This window comes from Xyrauchen texanus, chromosome 41, assembly GCF_025860055.1.
Source record: "Xyrauchen texanus isolate HMW12.3.18 chromosome 41, RBS_HiC_50CHRs, whole genome shotgun sequence".
NCBI lineage: Eukaryota > Metazoa > Chordata > Actinopteri > Cypriniformes > Catostomidae > Xyrauchen > Xyrauchen texanus.
In genome coordinates, this window is record NC_068316.1 from 12,791,963 (window position 1) to 12,810,707 (window position 18,745).

The 18,745-nt window shown below is 36.8% G+C and overlaps 1 protein-coding gene across 4 annotated transcripts in view; it reads left to right on the plus strand.

Moving 5' to 3' along the window:
* Positions 1-18,745, plus strand: part of rps6ka3b (ribosomal protein S6 kinase, polypeptide 3b) — a 54,012-nt gene that overhangs the window by 17,848 nt on the left and 17,419 nt on the right. Inside the window, exon 1 of one of the 4 annotated variants that reach the window (XM_052113757.1) lies at positions 2,561-2,651. The exons of the other annotated variants lie outside the window; for them this stretch is intronic. Coding sequence (XP_051969717.1) covers positions 2,607-2,651 — 45 coding nt within the window. The 5' untranslated portion in view covers positions 2,561-2,606. Of the gene's footprint in view, positions 1-2,560; positions 2,652-18,745 lie in introns of those variants that run through there. 4 annotated transcript variants of the gene reach the window in all.

Sequence of the window (18,745 nt, forward strand, 5' to 3'; positions counted from 1 at the left end):
AAATTACACCTCTTCTGTCATTGTTACCCAATTTAAAGTAATTCCACACAAGGAGTTTAATAATTGTTTTTATCGGCTGATACAAATGTTTAGGTAATACTGATTTATTTGGTGCATCTCTACTGATTTGTTATCACAAGTCACTCTCGCAGTTTAGACCAAATCATATCTCTATCAGCCAGCTAGATAACATTACCATGGTGACTTATTTACATCAACAGAATTCACAAAACAGCAATTGGCCCAAAACTCTCTAACACGGGCCATATCCTAATTGTTGAGCCCTGGTCTGCTGTATTGCCAAGAGGAATGCATGACTGAGGAATGTGAAAAAGCAGGGCAGAAAAGAGGTAGCCATAGAGGAGATTGAAGGCAGAGGAAGAGAGTGATTTTACGAGAGAGTTTGCATGGAGGTTTGAAATGTTTTTGAGATCTAGAGATGGAATTAATTAATCTTTTATCTGCTGACTGTAATGCAAATATCTCCTTCACTCACTCTGCAGTTAAAAGGCCCTCCATCTCAAATATATCGGTGGCCCAGTGCCACAACGACAATCATTTTGAATGACTCCAGTGAGTGTTTTGATAAGACTTCCCAAGAATTTGGGAAGCAGCAGGAGATGGTGAGAAAATGCTGCTATTTTGTGTGGTCTGCGGTCCTTGCTGTGTCAGGATGAGTAAGTGCTGTCTACTGTGCTCTAATGAAGGACACAGTATGGGGAAATTCATCAGGCATCTCAATGATAGTGAGTTTGTGGAATGACCCATCTGTTTCTGGACAGGTTATGTCTTCTTTTGACATGTCCAGCATATACATCCAAAACAGTGTCCAAAATTAAAAGGCTAGTTCATGCAAAATTTTTAATTTTGTCATAATTTACTCACTCGAGTTGTTCCAAACCTGTATTACTTTTTTCTTTGAGGAACACTAAAGGTAAATTATTTGAATTATATTCTTGTCACTCTTCATTATAATGAAAGTGAAATGTTCTGGGGCTGTCAGTACCTTTACCTTGACATGGCACCTAAGAATGTAGTGCTCCTGCTCAAGTGCAGCGGTCAAAGATGTCTTACATTACAGTTCATCTTGCATTTTCCTCTGTGACGAGAGAGAGAGACAGAGACAGTGTTTTTCCACATTTGGAAATGTGTTGGGAGACCATCTTGGCACTTTTCCAAGAGTGAGAGGAGGATTTTAGATGTCTGTGAGGTCAGGATCTGAGGATGATGTAATGCCCTCGTCAGGGTGCCTCACTTCCTGAGAGCTTTCTAAGAACAGGGGGCTGATGGGAGGGTTCCTGCTCTGTCATTCAGCACAGGAAGTCGAGTGAGGCAGATGAAAAAATAATATCCCACCTTTGATCTTGCTTCGTCGTTACATGACCTGGTTTAGTACATTCAGCAAGATCTGATGTAGACAAAACCTCTGTTGCTAGAGATGAGTGCATGCCTGCTGTCTATGATCGCTGTACTTTCTGCTTAGCATTTAATGTTTCACTTTTTGACATTTTTAATGAAACATTGTAAGTATATTTTGTGTGAGTGATCTCAGAGTCTCTTCAAGAGACCTTGTTTTCCTAAGCATTATTTATCTGTAGAAGATGTGCAACATGCTCATGTATACAAACAGCCAGTAAAGTTGACCCTATTTACTTATACACAATGTTTGTGTTATTTTGAAAATTTAATCAGTAAACATTATTCCAAAGTCTTTGTAATCTTTCATCAAAATGTAATAACTTGCTCCTCCTCTGAAACATTGTTCTTTTTAATTTGACATCACCTAAGCAGAAAATAGTGTTACCCAATAGCCAAATAGCTTTTTAAGCATTGTTTTAGACTATTGTTGTAGGTAATGCAGAATTTCTAAGTCTTGACATTAGTTAATAATGGCAGTAATTTAACATTAACGTTAATGTAGTAAGTTTACGTCAATAATGGTCAGTAATGATAGATTTTAAAAGAAAGAATTAACATTGAAATCTATCAAATTGCTCTGGGTGAACTTGACCTTTAGCCTCCACATACTAGTCAAAAAGCCTCCTCAGTAGCATGTGTAACTTTAAAAAAGTCCTTCACAATCAACATGGAACTTGTTTATTCTTGTAAAGAACACCTACTCTTCACCATGTAATACATTCCCAATGGATAAAATAAAGTCCCGCTCTACTTATTTCCTCATTGAATATTCACTCTATTCACATTATTGAAGTGGGTTGTTAATGCCATCTTGTATCTATTTAAAGCTCTTAACTAAATGGAATTAGTCACAAAATACTTAACTTTGAATCTAAAAGAGGGTTGGAGCATAGGTTTGCCTGAGAGTGTGTCTACATGGTTGATATATATTATAACTCCTTTAGCAGCATATAGATGCTCTCTTTAAACAGATGTGCCTCTTCCTGTGCATGGTGTTGCCAAGAAAACCAGACCAGGACATGCTCTAATCTCAGTGTTGACCTACAGCTGAAGGCCCTTCCTGGGCAGGTGTTTCCTTTGCTGTGCTTTTCTGTGTATATATGATGGCAACACAGACAGACTGCCTAAGTGATCACTCCTGCCATGCTGGACAAGGGTTCAGGTTTAGCCGGCATGCGGACAGGACCATGCTGAAAATGTTTCCCCTGCGAATCAGGCAGAGAAAAAAGCGGGTAGGAGCCCTTTAGTTCTGTGAGCTAGACATATTAGAAACATTAAGGTAAAAGTTTTAGTATTTCTGTAAATACTGAGACATGTGCAGGAATGTAGCTCTAATATGCTGTCTAAAGGTAATCACAGCTCTAATATTAACTTTTTTAACTCAATTTTAGTGGAGAGAGACATTTGTTAGTGGGTTGTTGTTTGTCTATAGTTCAAGTGCAGATGGAAACTGACAATAAATGTAGTGTGTAGACTGAACAATGAACTGTAGTTGGTGACCATCTTGGTGGGGTATTCGTTGCTCGTTGGCGCTCTGAACAGGAAGAGCCACATCAAAGAGCTGGTTCATTTTTCAAAGAATGCTTTTGAAATCGACAGCACGAAACAGTTAGGAATTGTTTTTGTTGGATTTTTCTGTTTTATCATGAAGACCATAGTTCACACTTTCCCAACATTCTTTCTAATCCAGATTTTGTTTTGTGCAAGCATTCATTTGTTACATAAAACTTGTTTGTGCCATGTTCTTTTCTTTCACTAATGAGCGAAAAGAGAAAGAGAGTAAAATCTGTAATTAGTGAACTCTGCTCCAGAAAAGATCAGGGCAGCAAGACTAATAGGGACAAGGACAATGGCTCTGTGTAGACTAGAGTATGTGTGATTAAGACCTGGTTTTGCAAGTTTGAATGGTACAACATGCTGTAAATGCCTTTAGTGTAAATGTTAAGGTACAGTTGAAATCAGAAGTTTACATAGATTTAGATTACATTTAAAACTAATTTTTTTAACCACTCCACAGATTTAATATTAGCAAACTATAGTTTTGACATGTCGTTTAGGACATCTACTTTGTGCCTGACACCAGTCTTTTGTTTACAGTCTACCAATTGTTTACAGACAGATTGTTTCACTTTTAATTGACTATATCACAATTCCAGTGGGTCAGAAGTTTACATACGCATAGTTAACTGTGCCTTTAAGCCATACCTGTCAACATTTGGGTATCAAAATCCGAGAGACCTCTGAGCGGGGGTGGGGGGTGTGCTGACATATAAATTGTGCCGTTGTGATTTAATGTGCTGAGTAACGTAATTTTTCCCACCTTGTCCGATATTAAAATCAGTGCGACACACTTTGCAAAAGGCGTGGGCATTGTCAATATGACTTCGAGATATGAATTTCAATTCTTCTATCCAGCTGTTGTTAAATTTACATGTGTATTTGCACTACACAAAAGAGATGGAATCATGAGGAAGGACATTTATGTGAATGTACTGAAGTAACATCTTAAGACATCAGCCAGGAAGTTAAAGCTTGGTCGCAAATGGGCCTTCCAAATGGACAATGACCCCAAGCATACCTCCAAAGTTGTGGCAAAATGGCTTAAGGACAAGAAAGTCAAGGTATTTGAGTGGCCATCACAAAGTCCTGACCTCAATCCGAAAATTTGTGGGCAGAACTGAAGGAGCGCGTGCAGGCAAGGAGGCCTACAAACCTGACTCAGTTAAACCAGTTCTGTCTGGAGGAATGAGACAAAATTCAAGCAACTTATTGTGAGAAGCTTGTGGAAGGCGACCCAAAACATTTGACCCCAGTTAAACAATTTTAAGGCAATGCTAACAAAGTGTAAGTCAATTTCTGACCTACTGGGAATGTGATGAAAGAAATAAAAGCTGAAAAAAAATTCTCTCTATTATTATTCTGACATTTCATATTCTTAAAATAAAGTAGTGATCCTAACTGGCCTAAGGCAGGGAATGTTTTCTACAATTAAATGTCAGGAATTGTGACAAACTGAGTTTAAATGCATTTGTCTAATGTGTTCGTAAACTTCTGACTTCAACTGTAAAATCTGTCATGAATGTTTTTTACAATTAAATTAACACCTATAACAGTAGATAAATAAATTGATAAAAAAAGATAAAAGTAATAAATAAATTGTGTCCAGGATGAATTTTATCGCTATTACAGTTATCAGAAAGTTTTTTGGTTTTTTTTGCATTACAGTAATGTGAATGTTGGGGAGAAATTTGCATAATTGTAAATAAATGGCAATGCAAAAGCATCTTAATGAACCTAAAATTAGGCTTAATTTTCATTTTTATGTAAAATATAATTTGTTATTTTTTCTTTTGATTTTGGGTCGAAATATGGCCCAGACATTGTTTGTCTTTTTGGTGCTGGTTAGGTGTTTTTGACATATGTCTTGTGTTTTTGCAGTTTTTAATCCAGTTGACATTTTGATTTGTTTACCTCTGCTGGGACAAAATATTCTGCTTTAATTCCTTTCCTATCTTTTTTGGTCAAATTTTTTTCTCATGTTTTCTTTGCTCTCCTGTGATTTAAAGTGCACAGGAGCCATGGAAATCATTAGGAAGTTGTGATTGTTGAGTCAGACACAAATCACTAAGGAAATGTTTACCAAATAACTCCATGTTAACTCGGTAAGCATTATTGTGAATTGTGAACCACCCAGAGTTGCCTGGAAACCAGATAATCAGTTTTTTTTTGTTTTTGACTTGTCACAGCCCAATGCAAACCTTTTGAACTGCAGAAAACCAAAACCTAAAGAGCATTGTCTGATGTTTGATCATGGTCATGGTTTAGTAGCCTTCAGGCATATTTTTTGGTTAAAAAATTCTGTTCCTGAATGTTTCTGTCAGTTGAAATATTAAAAAGAGCTCAGAGCAGGGGGCCAAAACTTTAAGTCAGATCATGTTGAGGATAGTAGCTCACTTATAATTGATTAGCTCCATTGATCTTCCTGTCCCCCCCTCGGAAATGAATGAATAAATAATGCCATCCCTCTTCCATTTGCCTTATGTAGAAAGCTTTTTGTTCACAAAAATGCACACGTCATATTGTATTCAGCCTATATGGATTTATATTGGATTCATACCATTTGAGAAATCAATTATTTCACAATTATGTGAAATAAAGGTGCAAATTTAAATCATTAGAAATGTTTTACACCTAAGTTAATAAATAGCACTAAAATAATGAACACACACATGCAATGATGACTTTTATTGTTCATGAGAATAAAATGAAAAAAAAGATAAACTAATGGCTTTGGTGTGAATCGACAGCAATTTAGCCTATAAACAAAATGTTGGCATCCATGCTGATAGGTGGTATTGCTCAATAAAAATATAGATTTCGTTTAAACAATCCCAATACCGATTTCTTAAAATCCATAGATCGATGTTTTACTTTAATGTTCACCTAAGTTTTGATTGTGTTGAATATTGTACTGTTAAATAATAGGAATTGAACTGCATAGTTTGGGCTAGAGGTCGACCGTTATAGGATTTTGACGATACTCATAACTAAGTTGGGAAGACAAGCCGATGACCGATCAGCCGATAGTTTTTAAATTGGATCCTGAATGAAAAAACAACATTTAAAGTAGGGATGCACCGATACCACTTTTTCTCTTCCGATTGTGATACTGGAAATCTCAGTATCAAATTCTGGTCAAATGCACCTCTGGTGCCGTTCTAAATGCATATTATTAGTGAACAGACCTGCTAAGCATCTACATCTGAGATGTTGTTCGTGAGTAGTTCTAAATGCATATTATTAGTGAACAGACCTGCTAAGTATCTACATCTGAGATGTTGTTCGTGAGTAGCGCTCAAATATTGCACACCGCCATGAAGGCTAAAAATAGTGAGTGTGTGTAAACAGAGCAGCACCATTCACTGACGAGCTGGTGCTGTGCGTGCATTTGATATATTTACTTATTAAACACAGCCTTTTGTGATTCACAGAGCTATTGCACATCTTCAAGTGGCTGATCACTTCACTTCTGGTGAGGGGTCTTTAATGTGAAACTAGGGCAAACTAGTGAATTGCAATGTCTTATGCTTCTATAAGATTCAGTGATATTTTGTTTGTATTTTGCGTTGTTACACTCATTTAAATTCTCTAAGAAACTTGTCAAACACACACCGATCACTTGATGATTATCTAATAAAAATGACAAAAATACATATTAATGTGAGGATCAAAAATGTATTAAAATCCTTTGCATTTCCGATTTGTTTATACGTTTCTCTTGACTGCATGAAGATATTTTTCTAAAATCTCTCACTACCTTTAAATATACAACTTAAGCATAAACGTGACTGGATATAAACTAATGTAAATAGATGGTAATACATTTTATTAAAACATTTGGGTAGGACTTCTAAGACTTCTAACCGCTTGAGGTTAGCTTTAATGTTAGCGTCCTCTCAGCCTGGTCTGCAAACATACTGCTATTCTCTATTAATGCAGCCTCTATTCAAGAAATGAATTACTTTATAATGATATGACAACATGTACTGTATACATACCTTTTGGTTGTTGGTGTTTTAAATCTGCATTGTTCAGCTCTGTGCAGTCTCAGGTGTCAAAACAACCACCACGAGGCATCACTGATACGTTTTTATTTCACCTCTAGAGGCCACACTCATACTATATAATGACAGCACGCCCTTCCCAGCCACTCCAGCCCCATTGGACACAACAGGGTAAAATTATCTGTGTGGATTTTTGGCGATAACTGATAGTTCCAGAAATCGTTATAGGTGCCGATTAATCAGCAAAGCCAATATATCGGTCGAACTCTAGTTTGGGCGCAGTTGTAAATTTTGTATTATTTACATTTTTATACCAGGTTAGAAGGCTCCTTGTATAAATTACACCATTAGTTGATCATTTCTTTCATATTGTGTCATCACGTTTACAGTGAGACACTTATAATGGAAGTGAATGGGGCCAGTTTTTGGAGGGGTTAAAAGGCAGAAATGTGAAGCTTATAATTTTGTAAAACCACTTAACATTAATTCTTCTGTTAAAACTTGTGTATTATTTGAGTTGTAAAGTTTAAGATGTTCTAAAATGGAGCAGACTGCCCTTCACCATGACTGACCGTGAGCCGTGACAAACACAGCTGCTCTCTGAGGTCACAAACCAGCTTCATTGAGTTTCATAACTCCTTTTAATCACACATGTACACAAAACACAAATCGGTCAAAGTATGCCACACTGTGCTTCTGTTTGTTAACACCTAACTTATCTTAATAGGAAACTCTCAACATCTGCTTATGCCTATGATAATATGCTGTTTTAGGAGCTGTTGGTTGAGCATGTTTTATCTGAGTGGAAAATGGTGAGTGTGGCATCCTGTTAATGGAGCATAGCTCAAGGTTGCCTTTCCGACTTCAAGGGCCTCAAAGCCAGGCCAGCCAAGCTGTTAATTGTGTTGCACAAGCGGCTTTAGTGAAACTGACTCCCAAAATTCCATATATGCAGCTGACACGATCTACCAGCAAAGTGGAAATAGAGTTAGGGTAGGATTGTCTGTTCCACTTTGGAGATCCCCACAAGCTGGGATTGTCCCTCAGCAATGTCCTCATGGGCAAATCAATGGTGTAACAAGGTAATTGGGTTTATAAAATAGTGATACAGCAATGTATCCAGCAGCCTAATGAAAGGACTAGTTCCCCCCTAAAATACATTTCTGTCATAATTAACTCACCCTCATGTCTTTACAAACTTGTATGATTTTCTTTCTTATGTGGAAAAGGTGATGTTTTAATATTTTTATATTAAATACAATGGAAGGGGATAGTGCCTCACTTTAAAGCTTAAACAAGTATCTTCCACACTGGTCTCTAGATATCTGCATTGGCCATTAAGAAATAGGGCTGTGTATTGTAACAGATTTTTCACATAGATTAAGCGCTCATGTCGAATAAATTCAAAATGGATTCATATGGTTGTATTTCAGTTATAATGCCCTTTTTCTTTTTTTTTTCTTTTTTACATTTGAAAGAAATTTTCTCCCAGCTAATGCTGTTAATTATTCAGAGAACCTTCTAACAAGTTTATTTACAAATTATATTTGAGTTGTTTTTCCATCGTTTTAGTCACATTTTAGCTTTTTAAAAATGAACAAATCTATGTATTCCATCAATAAATACGATATTACATTACATTTTTTATTATTCTTTTTACATCTTTATTGTTTAATGCATAATTTATACTATTTTCTAGTATTTGCATTGATTTGTAGAACATTTTTTGATTTGTAAAACGTTTTACTCTTGGTGCATTTGACATTTTCACTGTTGTTTTTGGAACCCATCAGCCAAACTGAATAGCTATTATATGTTATATTTAGGGCTATCAATTGATTCAAATTTTGAAAAAAAAAAATTAGTTAATTAATTAGTTCCCGATTAAGTAATCGCTGAGTATGTCCCTCATATAACAATAATTCAATATATAATGATGAAATAATTATACATAGTTATCTTTAAATGTTTAAAAATATATATATATAAAATTATAATTATACATAGTTATCTTTAAAAAAACAAAAAATAAACATATATAATAAAAAATATTCTGATCATTAAAATGCATTACATTCTTGTAGCAGAAGAGTTCATCATTGATAAGACAATACAAAAAGCGGCTTTAGAATACAATGTATTGTTTACTACCATATTATTGAACATAAGTCAATCATTGTCATACAGTTCACAGAAATCCATTTTACAAGTGAATTTGTCTCTGGTGCGTTGCATAACATTTTTAGGTCACTGTGTCAAGTTAAATATAGTTTAATACTTAGAACACATTTTGAGATCCCTTAGTTTGAATTTGCACTCCTAGTGTTTTGAATTCAAGAACGTAACACATGTTTGTGTTCTTCTGCCTGCTGAAGGGTTGTTTTGTTCTCTGTATAAACTGCACGTTGCCATACTGCTGAAGTTTCACTTACTGCCCTCTGGAGTAAACAGGTGGTACTACAAGTTTGCATATTACGATCCGGGGCATTGCATTTACATTTACATTTATGCATTTGGCAGACGCTTTTATCCAAAGCGACTTACAGTGCAATTATTACAGGGACAATCCCCTGGAACAACCTGGATTTAAGTGCCTTGCTCAAGGACACAATGGTGGTGGCTGTGGGGATAGAACCTGTGACCTTCTGATTAACAGCCCTGTGCTTTAGCCACTATGCCACAACCACTCTTTGCAATTAATTGCATTACAATTTTCTTAAAAATAACGCCACAAAAATGTATGCGTTATTTTTAAGAAAATTAATCGCTGTGAATTAACGCAATAAATCGACAGCCCTAATTATATTATATTATATTCAATAGTAATATATTTCTGTAGTAAATTCTTCACATTAACTGGTGAGTGAAATGTAAACATTTACCAGCCATTGGCTAATTACAGATATGTTTAGCGTATAAAGTTTTGCATATAGTAAAATATCCATCTTGGGATTCAAGAATGAAAGTTTGCATTGCATCAGAAAAATTTATATTTAAACACAGCCCTATTGAAAAACCTGTATTGTTTGACCACTGTTTTGAAGTGTAGGTTATTGTATGTGTTTGGGGAGTTCATTAAAAATTCACTCTGTGTTCTGCACACCTCAGTTTGAAGAGGACAGTTCTACTCTTGCACTATTGGACTTCACAAAACAGGTGTTGTTAATCTCAGCTGTAGCTCTACATCCTGAAACAAGGCCCTACCAGAGTATGTGTATATGTGTTTCTCTGTTACTGGTCAGCTGTGGGAGTGTGTGGGGATCTCCAAGTGTGTGTGCTAGAAGGATTGGTGTGTTGGGAGAGGGGAATCTCCCAGTTTGGGTTTAGCACCTTCCTTCAGGACTCCCCCCCCCCCCTCACTCACTCACTGATTGTCATACAGGAACTTTGCTTATACTGGCACACACACTTGATTGGACGGTGTCCCACCAGACCAGAGGCAGAAGTGGGGATACAGTGCTATGGTGGCCAATAAGGCCTGGATGCTGGTTTTTGGTGAGGCTGTGATCCGCACACTGCAGTGTAGACTTAAGGCTCTACGGAGGCTATTTCAAAGGGAGCCTGAAAGGTTTCCTTCAAAACGGTGAGTGCCGCATTGTGGACAGTGATCAGGTTTCTGCTTGTCTCCAACGCTGTCAATTACCTTCGAGAGGCATGTATCACAACTGGGTTGTAAGCATGGAAGAGCCAATAATGATATTTTGGGGGGGGCTTAAAGTGGGTTTGAGGGATTTTTTTGGTTGATCTTGTATGGTGTTACATCTTTTTAATGTTTTTATTATGTGTCTTTCACTATTTTTATTTTCCCTTCAATTTGAGTAATTATGTATGAACAACAAACAAAAATTATGGCCTGTAAGCTATTGGATATGTATGACCTAAATGAATGAGATGTTGTCTGCAAGTAACAGATGAACATCAGAGGAAAAATATGGTTTTAAGAGATCAGGCTGTCATGTCCTCGGATTGATTCTATTATTAAGGTATTAAATGGCTCAAGGTGCCTTTTAAATAAATAAAGTGATGATGAGTCAGAATTGCCGTTTACAGTGAAGTTTATTTAGTATGCTCTCAGACGCTCAAGCAGACTCTGCATCCTTGCTTGTTATTCTATTTGACTTATTTTATCATTGACCTGTATTTGTGTTATCTCCCATTTGGATTAATCAATCATGTAGGTAGCGGCTCACAATAAAAAAGTTAAATAAGCTGTGGCTGAATCTCTTACAGTAATTGCATAAAAAAAAAAACTATGACCTACCGGTAATAGGATTTAAACAATAACTTCAGTATGGTTCAGTACATTTGTTTTGTAGATCGTACTTTTTGAGAAACCAGAAATTGAATATTAGAGGTGACATGGTAACGGCTGTTGTATGCCCTATTATTTATTATACTTTAAAAGGTAATTTGTGTTACACATGTTCTGATCATACACATTTACTTATATGTGTGTAAATACGTTTATTACATATGTAGGGTGAATTCATGGGAATTGGGCCACTTTCAATGTTACATTTATACAACTGGGGGTAAATACCACAAGAAAATGCTAGGGGGTCCACAGAAAATTGTATAGTATCAAATTAGAGTATTCTGTTTAAATGGTTCAAAGTTAACATTTGTTAAAAGTAACAAAGTTACTGAATTTGACATTGTTAAGGTTTGTTCTGCTTTCCAAAGATTTGAATTGGACATGTTTAGTTCAGTGCCAATATAAAAACTGATTTAATTTGTAAAACAACATGATGTCTTATCACACTTGTATATAAACGGGCCTTTGTAAATGACAATATATAGGTCTAGCTGGCTGATATAATAGGAAGGGGCTGTCACAGGCAGCCGCGGGCCATGCATTTTAAGTCTAGGCCTTCAGTGTGATTCACGCCATTTAAGAAAACACAGTTTCACAATGAATCATGTGGCAGTCAACTAATAATAACAATTGACATTTTAAAAACACGTCCACGCACAAAAGCCAGAACTTGAAATGACACTTAATTCTCAAGCAATCTTAATTTTAACTGCAACATGACTGTTTTGTGAAATGAACGTAAAAAATCATAATTTTTCATATGAATTTACCAAGGAGGTCTATAGTACCTTGAAAAATCTATCTAATAATATTTACGATTTTAATGTTGCTTGCAATAAATTTCGTTTCGTCAGGGTACACGGTTATGCTGCGTTCCATTCAAGTTGGATGTGGGATATTCCTAGTTGATATCTCTGAAAATAAATGCATTCCATTCCCCGATATTCTGAACTGCAATGCTCCTGTTAGCTTATCAGGGGTTTGACTCTCATTAGAGATGTCTCCTCGCAACCCAACTGATAAACAATGCTGTAGCGCTAGCTTCAGGTGTACGATTATCAAAAGAGATTATAATGTTTTATACACCTGTTTCTGCAGGCGTTTGTTACACAAAATTAATTTTCATGTAATGTGGAAACAAACTCATTTAACGAAATTACTTAATAAAGTGAATGTTTATCACTTACTTTGTATATCCCCTTAGTGTCGACATGTTTGTGTGACATCATGCACCCGCATCTCGGTGAAATCGGAGGTGAGAATTTCTGCACAAACCTATAAGTTGTAATTTATTCTGACTTCAAGATGCATTCCATTGCACTTTTCCTAGTAGGAAGTTGTCAAATCCGACTTTCTGAGTTGAATGGAACTTAGCACTACCTTTCAAAACTTGATCCGACACTGAATGCTCTAGCAGCCTAATTTACACTTAGAAAAAATGGGATGAAAAATATTTATTTATTTGTCATGTTAGGCCAGCAGAGAAGGCTTTGCTTACCCTGAGAATTTGCCACTGCAAGGAGATCATCATACAGGTCCTTGGCATCAAAAAGTTTGAAAACCCCTGCTCTAAAGGCCTAGACAGGGGTTCAGATTACAAAAATAATGGAGCCATTGGCTCCTAAACTGAAACATTAAGGAGCCAAATGGCTGTTTTTAGTCACCAAATCACAGAATTGCTTGATTTAGAAACAAGATAGAAAGCAGAAGAAATGGAAGACATTTGATATTTAATTAATCTGAGGTTTAATATACAGTGTGTAGTAGAGAAGATACAGTAAGTTTGCATTCCATTTTGTCTCATAAATGTTCACACCCCTTTCAAAATGTATACAAATATAAGAATATAACAATACCCCATAATGACAACGTGAACACAACACTCATTCTTTATTATACATTTTTTTTTTTATAAAAAAAAAAAATGTGTTCTATTTTAGCATCTTCAAAGTCATACATTTCAAAACCTTTTTTTTTTTTTTATTACATTTTTGTTTTATAATGAAATACATTAATATGGTGACACAATTATATGTTTGTCTACAAAACTAATTTAAAATATTTAAGCATACGCCTTCAGATCAAAAGAAATTTTTTCCTGAAAGAAGAAACACATGGGGCTTCTCTGTCAGCAAATCGTTTTCACTTGCCATTTTCAACTACAAACTTGAGGTGAACCACAGTGCCAATGCTTTCAGAACCGTGGGTGGCAAACCGCACAGTTCGTTTTTTTACCGAGAACCATTACACCCCTAAACCCAACTGTCACCAATGGCAACTAGATTATTTTTGGTCGCATTTGCGACCATTTTAGTCGCAGTCTGGAGCCCTGCTAGTTTATACTACATAATTAGTAGGCACCACATTCTATATTTCATAAGTAGTTAAAAAGTTGTGTTATATGACATATCTAACCTCTTGAGACCTGAGCGTGACTGCTGTGTGCATTTTCTAGTAGCACCTAATAAACATGCAGAAAAAATAAGAATTCTTGTGTAAATTGTATTCCTAAAAATGTATGTCCACATTTATGGATGGGGGGACTAAGTTGTAAAATGTAAAATTATACCAAGCGGTAAAAAATTATTATTATTTATTATGTTTCCCGAAGTGTTGGCTATTCATGTTTTGAGACATTACAGACATTACAGCTGATTTTCTGTAAAGTTACTTTTATTTATTGGGAAAAGCACAAAAAACATTACAAATAAAAATCATATGACTTGGTTTGACTTTTATTTTACAATGTTTTATAATTCAATATAATTTATTCTGGCACAAATAATGGTTAGCATAATCCAATCACTACCAACCATGTTAAAATAAAATTACACATTATAATCTATTAATCTAAGTAGATATACACTCACCTAATGGATTATTAGGAACACCTGTTCAATTTCTCATTAATGCTATTATCTAATCAACCAATCACATGGCAGTTGCTTCAATGCATTTAGGGGTGTGGTCCTGGTCAAGACAATCTCCTGAACTCCAAACTGAATGTCAGAATGGGAAAGAAAGGTGATTTAAGCAATTTTGAGCATGGCATGGTTGTTGGTGCCAGACGGGCCGGTCTGAGTATTTCACAATCTGCTCAGTTACTGGGAGTTTCACGCAAAACCATTTCTAGGGTTTACAAAGAATGGTGTGAAAAGGGAAAAACATCCAGTATGCGGCAGTCCTGTGGGCGAAAATGCCTTGTTGATGCTAGAGGTCAGAGGGGAATGGGCCGACTGATTCAAGCTGATAGAAGAGCAACTTTGCCTGAAATAACCACTCATTACAACCGAGTTATGCAGCAAAGCATTTGTGAAGCCACAACACGCACAACATTGAGGCGGATGGGCTACAACAGCAGAAGACCCCACCGGGTACCACTCATCTCCACTACAAATAGGAAAAAGAGGCTACAATTTGCAAGAGCTCACCAAAATTGGACAGTTGAAGACTGGATAAATGTTGCCTGGTCTGATGAGTCTCGATTTCTGTTGAGACATTCAGATGGTAGAGTCAGAATTTTGCGTAAACAGAATGAGAACATGGATCCATCATGCCTTGTTACCACTGTGCAGGCTGGTGGTGGTGGTGTAATGGTGTGGGGGATGTTTTCTTGGCACACTTTAGGCCCCTTAGTGCCAATTGGGCATCGTTTAAATGCCACGGTCTACCTGAGCATTGTTTCTGACCATGTCCATCCCTTTATAGCCACCATGTACCCATCCTCTGATGGCTACTTCCAGCAGGATAATGCACCATGTCACAAAGCTCGAATCATTTCCAGTTTGTTTCTTGAACATGACAATGAGTTCACTGTACTAAAATGGCCCCCACAGTCACCAGATCTCAACCCAATAGAGCATCTTTGGGATGTGGTGGAAAGGGAGCTTCATGCCCTGGATGTGCATCCCACAAATCTCCATCAACTGCAAGATGCTATCCTATCAATATGGGCCAACATTTCTAAAGAATGCTTTCAGCACCTTGTTGAATCAATGCCACGTAGAATTAAGGCAGTTCTGAAGGCGAAAGGGGGTCAAACACAGTATTAGTATGGTGTTCCTAATAATCCTTTAGGTGAGTGTATCTCAGAATAGTTCAAAATGTACCTTATTTTCATCCTAACTCCTATAAAGCCTCTGAAAGCAAAATATTTTTTCTCAATGTGGAAATGCACAGTAGATATAAGCTTTCTTAGGGAAAATAGCGCTATTGAACGCTATAGTGTGCATTGTTTAGCAGTGTGGCATTTTACTATATATCGCTCAAATTTTATATATGGCATATTGGATGAAACTAGAGACTCTAATCTTTTGAGTCAAACAGATTTCAATGTAAAAACTTAATGAGGTTTCTTAACAGATGTAGTTTTTTTGGCATTTCTCCCAAAAACAAACTCTGCTGTGATCAGTGCCATGTTGTTTTGTCACATGTCTCTGCATGGAAAATGTTACCTTTTGCTGACAGCCCAGAGTCTCCTGAACTGAGATCAGTTGGTTAAAATGAAAATTCAACTATGTATGTGTTGTGTATAGCGAAGCCAAAATACAATGTCAATGCATGTGTACGCGGGATCACTCAAGGCTAATATGCACTACAAATCTAATATGTAAACATCTAGTATCTCAAGTATCTAGTCTAGTAAAATCCAATTAGATGTTTTGTTGTTATGATATATATTTCATAAATACTGTGTGTTTATGAAATACAGATGTGGAACCTTTGAATATTACGTTTTTTATTAAAAGATGAGATTTCTTATTGATCAATGCGACGTGAGTGTGATGTATACCAGTTATCTTTAAATCAGTGATTACATTGTTCATGTGCATTCTGTGTTGTCACCATCACCACTCTGAAGCACTGCCTCTAAAATACCAGCACTAACATACAAACTTTCCACCACAATGTGTACACACAAATACACTGGATTGTAGTTCTCCATTAGGGAAGAATCAGGCACAATCATGCACACATAAACACATTGGACCTAAACTCTCAACCAGGCAGGAATCCGGCCTCCCGGCCTTTTCTGGCACCCAAACCAGTTCACTGTGCTTAACTGTAGTCAAAAGGCAATTACCCTTCAAGATCTGTTGTATAGTAAAGAGCTTTAGTTCATGTAAAAAGATGCCACTTAATTACAGAACCAATTTTTACTTGTATCTGTAATCGTTAGAGGCTCATTTCCATTCTGAATAATCAGTTTCCATTCTTGGCCACATTAAGATGAAGTGTGAATTATGCTCAGTGAAAGCTGAAGAGAGAGGCGGGAAGTGCTATTTGGATGCGTCTGTACTTAACATGGTGCAGGTGAACATTGGATTCATCACGCCATCCTCCCTCACTTGCAGATTGGTTCAGTTTTTCTCTCGTTCATGAGACAGAACTTGCTAAGTGATGTCAGGGAAACGCTGATCGCATTGATGCTTTTCCGAGTTCTGGATGTTACCAGAAAAAATTCCTGCCCACCCATTCCTGATTCTACATTCTTCAAGTTCAGAATCAAGTCAAGCCATCAGAAGTCAAGGTGGACAGAACATTGTTTTTATAAATGTGTGACTTGGTTGCTAGAGACAAACTCACCAGACTGGCCTAGGCTAAGACTACTACAACACCATATGGAAAACATACCTGTAGGGCTTCAGGAAGATACAGAAAGGTTAGAAACACTGTCTGGGCTGTACGAGATCCAGCAACTCATGTCAGGATGCTAGCTGCTCTGAGGGAGCCCAGACTGACACGATGCCAGACTGATCTGGGCTGGATGGAGAATTCACTATCCTCCGTTCCACATCACTCTCCATGGGATTCTGAGGTATTTATGGTTCCTACTTTATTGATATCACTGGAGACAGGGGTAAGGTTAAATTTGGGGATGCTCATGGAGGTGGACTTCAGAGATGTTTAAAAATGTCTGGTAATCTTCACTCAAGGGATTGTTGCAATTTAGCAAGTTTTAGGTTATGTTTTAGAATGGAATGCTAACTTACTGTGCAGCGTTCCTTTTACTGTTTTTTTTCGTAGATCAAGATCACAGTTGATATATCACGATTCATGTGTTGCACTAACACCCTGTCTACACCGGGCACGTCTGTTGATGCCATGACTTGAGGCTGTCTACACTGGATGCATCAAACAGAATGTTCTAAACCATTTATTTGTGTTGTTTGCTGTAGTAGCGGCATCACTTGCAGCGAAAAATGAAACAGGGCACCCCTTTACTGTCGGTGTGCTGCATTGGCTTCCAGTGTAGAGAGCATCATTGATTATAATGGGTTCTGTTGCTTTCGACGTGACGCACCGCTCGCATCCGATGTCTAGGAAGGACACCTTCCAATTGAGAAGCACCCAGTGTGTTAGTATATGAGGTCGAGGTGCATAGTGGGATACAGCTTTACAGGGAGTGTGCTTGCGGTGTATGCTGCACATTTAGGCAAATATAGTAGATTATCCAGGAATTTCATGCAGAAAACTTGCATACTGTGCAAAGAATACATACTGTATATTGCATTCCTATGTAGTACTACTAGTAATAGTATAATCTGCAATTTTGAATATACCCCTTGAATTATTCTTGCTATAAGATAAGCGTCACTATTACTCTAATTTGAACGAACTCCTAACACTAAGTATTATATTTCATCATGTAACTCATCACACACAATTTTTGTTATGGACATGAATGATTCCTAATATTGAGCGGTTTGTTGAGGAGAGGTGTCTTTGATTACTTTTTTGAGTGATTAGATTTCACGATTTTGCTCTGGCAGGGGATTAAATGGATTGTAAATGTAGACTTTAGGCACTTACAATGGAAGTGCATGGAGCCAGTCCATAAGTATAGCTACAAGACGTAAATATTCAATAAGTTAACATTATTTTAGCTAACTTACCATATCTCTGTAAAGATGTATCCAATACTGGGATTAAAGGGTTTGGTTGTCATGACAACCAAATTGTAATATTGGATTTTAAATGGAAAATGTTAGTAAGTCATTTTATTAAAATCTAAAATTGAATCCAAAAGACTAAAATCATGTGAACATGTAATGTTGGTCTTGTGGCTATACCTTTGAAACAATATGTATTTTAACATGGTCCCATTTACTTACAATTGTCATATTCCCTGTTGTCTTTTTGTTTTTGTACTGTTATTACTGTTATGTTGAAAGTCTTGTTTAGTTCCTGTTTCCTGTTAGTTTTGTAGTCCTTTGTAGTTTTATTCCTTGATTGGTTCTCCCTGATTATTTCTCATTCCCTGATTGTTTCCCCAGGTGTTCCTCGTTCCCTTGTTTGTTCCCTTGTGTATTTAAGCCCTTGGTTTCGCTGTTTCCTGTGTCAGTTCTTGCATGTATGCATGTTTAGTTTCACGATCTGTGTTTTGGTTTCCTGTGTTTTGGTTTTCATTACATTCCGAGTTTGCTACCATGGTATTGTGGGCCCA